We start from the raw sequence: 5,949 nt of genomic DNA, 5'->3' as shown, positions 1-5,949 counted from the left end.
GAATATATCACAATCGGCCTCAAAATACAGCATTTTTGGGGTTGTCATTCGTCTACGCTTTTTGTGCTTATAGATCAGTTTACCACGCCTTTGTGAAGAGGCGATACTCGAAATTGTACGATTTTTTTGATCATTCGCATATAATTGCACTATTTAGAAGATTGTCAAAAAACCTCTTTTTATAGTTTGAAGATTGAACAAAATATTTTATGAGTTGAGTATAATGACATAGTCTCTTCTTTGTGACAAGGAAGTCACTTCTTATTGAAATTCCTATCCTCTGCGATCTGCTAAATGACTCCCAAATTCTCAAAGCAAAATACTAAACAATTTTACAAGTAGGATAGAAAAAACAACACTGTCCAATACTGACGACAGAAAAGATAAGAAACTTGTGGATATCCTTCTCAAATTCGACCAAATCGAAGAAGCCAGAGGTGCGTGCCACACCCACACCCAAACAAACAAGAGCAGGTGATTCAGTTCGCAAAAATTGGGCTTAAAATTCACGTCGGTGTCATAAATTAACGACCCCTCAAAAGTAAATCCTCGCCCAAGGTGTTGTGAAACAAAAATTCGATACCGGATAGGCGCGTTTGTTCCTCTCCTACCAAAGCAATGGTGTTTCTAATTCAATTTTGACTTTAGAATTGTAAAAGCCATAAAATGGCACGTTTCAAAGTGTGCAAATAGAATTCACAGTTATACGGAGTCCCCGACGTCTACATCTACAGTACTTAACTCATACATACGTGGCATTACCATGTGGTGATTTGTCAGTACCGCTGAACCATCCTATAACAGCCTGCTTCCCTTCCTCACCAGTTCAAAGCTAAAGGTAGTGATTTTGAACTTGATACTTTCTATCCTGTTGACATGGGGATTCGTCCACCACTACATGCGTCATTACTATTGGCTGTCCTTTAGATTGCCTGTTTCTGGACTTGACTCCACTGGACCGCTTCCGACTCGAGCTCAGCCATTACAAGTAGTTATGAAAGATACTTGCCACTTACTAGTGCGTGCATTCATGTAAAACCAAAAATCTTGAGTTGACTTAAATACTTTTCGTGGACACTAATTAGAGCCCTAATTTTCCTAGTCTTCATTTTCTCTTTGCTGCACAGTGCGCAGTTGCACAACTCCCGGATGCAAGGGTCGACTGGTGCAAAAGAACTGCAAGGGCCACGGCGGCTATCCAGTGACACATTTTTGGCGCTTCTGCAACGGAGCAGTCTTCTTTCAGGCCAAAGGTCGTCACGATCACGTCAAGCCCACGACTAAGGCGCTCAGCTCGGGTGCTGCTGCTGCCGCCGCTGCTACTGGATCGGGAAAATCGATGGTGGAGGAGGTGACTGCGGTGTCACAACGACGTAAAATTCGCCTGTCCACACCATCAAAAATTGTGTCAGTAGGTGGCGATCAGGACTTTAGAGTAGGTTTCTTCGTTTTTATCGACCTCGACCCACTTTTCCCCCTAATAGTTTTACAAAATCATTTGTTACTGGTTGTGTTGCCTTTTCCTCTAGACAAAAATCGCTCCGACTATTCAAAACGAGGCAGCCAAACATGAACCCACCCATCTCAGTAAGTCAGGGCACCGTATTCCCGGCTTGCCCAACAAATATTTTAAATGTTGTCTTAATTTTATCCGGAAAATGTTGAAATAATTTAAAGTGCTTGGTACAGGATCCAGAAGGTAGATGGATCACCAGAGCCGAGATGCTACACTTTCCACTCCAGAACTGATTATCTTAGCAATTGCTGTTCAAAGAGTAGAAACATATAAAAACATTCTCCTTAGAAAAGAAACATTCTGCATTTATTTTGCATCGTTTTAAACTGCTTGTGACCAGAATTGGCGAAGCCGCGGCTACCGCGACCTGATCAAGGACGTGCGCAACATTAAAGACACCAAACTTAGGTAATAAAATCGGGAGTTATATTTAAGCAACTCTAGTATTCGAAGATTCCGATGAAGAAACAAAGTCATTAGAGCTCTTTTGCTTTTATTTAGTCAGAATGGGAGATCTCATTATGATTATAAAAGGATTTTATAATCCACTAAACGCCTTCAGAACAATTTTGACCAACTAACTTTTACAAAAATATTTGATGCTCCTTTTGAGATTGGGCTCCTATCACAATTAATTAAAGTGTGATTACTTATTATGTAAGCGTCAGTCTTGAAAATGGACGGATCTGCAGCCTCTCCCTATTGTCTATCTTCAAGGGGTCTATCAGCCTAAGCAGAGAATGTGAATACTTGTCCATGTCAAGTTGGGCAAAGCTAAAGCTCAAACACCTATAAAATGTGAGAAAACCTTTTTTTAGTCCCGAATGTATGCTTAAAGTTCTACTTTTTTTTCAGTCCAAGACTCCTCTTTAGATTTTCAGCAGCACCAACACCAGCAACATCATCAAGCCTCAGAACTTGAATCGCTGCTACTCCATCAACAGAACCAGCAACTTCTCTTTCAACCCATAGAAGAAGCTGTTCAGCCTGAAATCTTTTTCCAAACCGAACAACGGCAACACTCTTCGCTGGAATATTTCATGTCAAGCGACCAGTCCCTCCTAGAACCGTCGCTATTCTCTCATGCCCAGGGTTCCTTCCCAGAGATTCCACAATCAGATGATCAGTACCCCTACTCTTGGCGTCCACCTGCAGTACAGACCTCAACCGGGGTTGACTTTCTTGATCACCTACACCTTCAACAGGAGAGTCATCAACACATTCAGCAGGATCATCAGCAGCAACCCTATCTGGGAATGCTGTTTGCTGGCTCCTGTGCTACTTACAATACAGATGGATTTGAACAATACACAGGAGTACCGGAAAATAGCGGAAGTACCGACGCATCTACGCCTGGAGGAGTGGAGGGAGAAGTAAATCCCTATCCAGTAGTCTTTGATCCCTCCTCTGTGGAATGGTCTACTAGCATAGTACAGCACACTCAAAATCATTATCATCACCATCAGCAGCAACAGCAGCAGGTGGTGGTTGAGGGGACAGCTCAAATGCAACAGCAGCAACTAGAACAGCAGACATGGTTTCTCAATCCCCATCTACCCTGGAAACCGGTAGTTGAGAGTTGAGATGGTATTGCATAATGTTGACTTCTGGCTTATGGATACCCAGTGACGTGTACAGCGGTTCACTTGAGTACCACTTAGTTTCTGATCAATTCCTTATTTGTGAATGTATGCGTTGAATATAGTAATACTATGCCGATTGGGTTTGTCTGGTTAATTAATCTCACGATCGTGATGCCTTAAGAATACTATGAAAAGTTGTTTAAAGGGCAAAATCAAAAGGAAAGACGAAGTAGTTCAATCCACATTCTACGTAGGGCCATCTTGACTTACAGAAAGCACGATATAACAACACTAGAAGACGATTTTCAGGCCAAATCAGTATTCTCACTGACCTGGTCAAGTGTTGCTTGTGGATCAGGGCAGTCCAGTGTGGACACAAGTGACAGCAGTACCGAATGTATGAGTGTAATGTTATGATGAATGGTGATGAACGAAATGCTATGTCATCAACGGGAATGGCTGCGTCGAGACGAAAGCTACGGATACTGCCAACTATACGTGTTTACAGAAGACTCCAAGATGATTTCATAATTGCCCAATGAGCCAATGGGCAGTAGAACGCCTCATTGTCCAAGCATTTTGATAACAGTGACAAGTATTATCAAATCGGCTTCCAGCATTGGCATAAACAAATATCCAGCCAGTACGTGCAACGTCTGCCCGACCATAAACGCCTGATTGACGTACTACTAAGAAAAGCATAGTTCTGTGTCAACGGTGTGCTCAATCATTCCCGTAAAATTGTCTTACATTTGGTACCAAAGAAACTTTCCCCTTTAAACTTATGCTGAAGGGAGACAGGATGTCCTAGGAAGGTTCAATGGTACTGACAAACTGCAGAATGCCAAACTTATGAAGGTCTTCCGTAAATGATAAGAGAGTTGTGTAGATGTAGGAGGTGAGGAATAAGTGGATCTGTGATTTCAAATTGAATCTCCCTAAATGTGTTCTTTTGTGGTCTTACAAATTCAAAAGTCCTGTTTAAGCTGTTGCTTCTCATGATTGCTGCATTACATTTTCACTACATTTGAAGTCACCAGAGGAATCTGCAGTCGGAATCCTACTACTCCCAAAAGGAGGGCGAAAGGATGGAGGAATTTCCAAAGCCTTATCCGCTTAAATCTATCATACCTTGGAAACTTATAGGCAATAGGTTGAATTTTATAAATAGATACAATGGAAAGAAGTTACTAGTATAGGGCCACAACAAAACTGGGTGCATTTATTTCAAAATTGTTATGATTACATTTTACCCACGGGAAGAACATGCCATTAGTCGTGACACCACGAAATTACACTCTCAAACAATGTCTTCCCCTTTATCATTATTGCCCTAGGATGGCAATAAAATCTGTACACTGCGTTGAATAAAGCAATTCGGTCATAAAACAGGAAAAGATGCGGCGATATTTAGGGGTAGGTGGGTGGCACACCCGAGCATAAATTGGCTACCATAACCTGTTGTCAAGGTGAATGGAGGGAGGAAGGAGACCCCAGCTGAGAACTATTTATGAACCTGACCCAGAGGTAGCTCCTCCTTTTGTTTCTAAACACAGTCAAGTTGGATTTTAAAATTGCTTCACAAAAGAATTTTATTAGTAAGAAATTGAGTTTTATGACCACATATTGATGGGTCTAAAGTTAGACTAAATTGACCTTCATTTTACCAGAGAATAGTAAATATAATCGGTTCTGGTTGATTTACTTAGTCAAAAAGCTCTGTGCCGATCAAGCAGATTGAATGGTAAATGATGATGACAAAATCCGTCCTCTGTTCTACTGACTCCAGGTGAGAAAATCAAGCGGTTGCCTTCCTTACTGCAATTTTTTGTCGACCCTAGAGAGCCGTGCGACTAAGCAACCGAAAAACGAAGTACCAACACAACGCCGTTTGACGAATCTACTGAATGACATCTACGATGTCATAACTTGCCATAAAATCAACTAGACTAAGTAAGCAAATCAACTGCGTCAGAGCCTCATAAATTATAGGAGCTGCGAGACCCGTGCTCCTATTAGCTACCGAATAATGGCTTCTTTTAGAGCTCTTTTCTCACGGAAAGTACATTGGAGAATCCCCGAGTTATTTCAAGTGATCAATGTAATCCAAAATGTAACAGTCAACAGTTAACGTTAGGGACACAGACTCATACATTTACCGCCTCTAAACTCCCCCGATTTAGAAGTCTACCGTCGAGGAGGTGAATTTACCTTAAAGAATCTGCCAATTTGTACCATGAAATTCAAAACACTTCAGCGGCCATAGTTTAGGCCGTTAATACAATTAAGCGTTCCGCAAATGTGGTCTCCAGATGACGGCCAGGAATAAATGCCTACAGGAAATAGTGATAAGTATTCCTTTTGCAAATATCCACGGTATACCCAAATCCAGCCCTCCTTTGCTACTGGCTATTGTGCTACCCTCTGCGGTAAAAAAAATGGCTACGCTCAAGGCCAATCCTTCAATGAGTATTTGCTGTTTCAGCAATCCACATTTGACGTTTCCGTTCCACACTGATTGACATGGTATCCGGTCAGCAATAACCGGAGCTTTCTTACCTTACAAGTGGACTTGCCTCCTGTTTTCACTAACGTGGCACTGACCTGATCCTCTTGGATACTATCAGGTGTGCTGCTTGGAAGGCAACCTTGATTCAGACGTACAAGGAGCTTGAAATCACCATTGGCATCGATAGCGGACGGAGCAGGCATATGACAATTCAGACTCTAAAACGGTGGTATTATTGCGTCATCCTTCACTTATCAATTATCACTGCTGCGTCACCTACGCAGTCATCTCTACCTTGTTGCTCGTAGCCCATTCGCATCACATCTGCTGCCAATTCCGCG

At 42.0% G+C, this 5,949-nt stretch overlaps 1 protein-coding gene across 1 annotated transcript in view; it reads left to right on the top strand. All coding sequences in view use genetic code 11, as the record gives it.

The window, feature by feature from the left end:
- The window catches only part of EGR_05595 (Transcription factor glial cells missing 2), a gene marked incomplete at both ends in the record, with an annotated part of 5,771 nt that extends 2,672 nt beyond the window's left edge, over positions 1-3,099 (top strand). Inside the window, 4 exons of the mRNA XM_024494844.1 lie at positions 343-437; positions 1,128-1,435; positions 1,530-1,587; positions 2,372-3,099. Of these exons, the coding sequence (XP_024350764.1) occupies positions 343-437; positions 1,128-1,435; positions 1,530-1,587; positions 2,372-3,099 (1,189 nt within the window). The remainder of the gene's footprint in view (positions 1-342; positions 438-1,127; positions 1,436-1,529; positions 1,588-2,371) is intronic.
- Between the last annotated feature and the right edge of the window lie 2,850 nt (positions 3,100-5,949).

This window comes from Echinococcus granulosus (genome assembly GCF_000524195.1).
Source record: "Echinococcus granulosus chromosome Unknown EG_S00042, whole genome shotgun sequence".
Taxonomy (NCBI): Eukaryota; Metazoa; Platyhelminthes; class Cestoda; order Cyclophyllidea; family Taeniidae; genus Echinococcus; species Echinococcus granulosus.
Note: the sequence above shows the minus strand (reverse complement) of the source record. Positions and strands in the feature narration are given on the sequence as shown.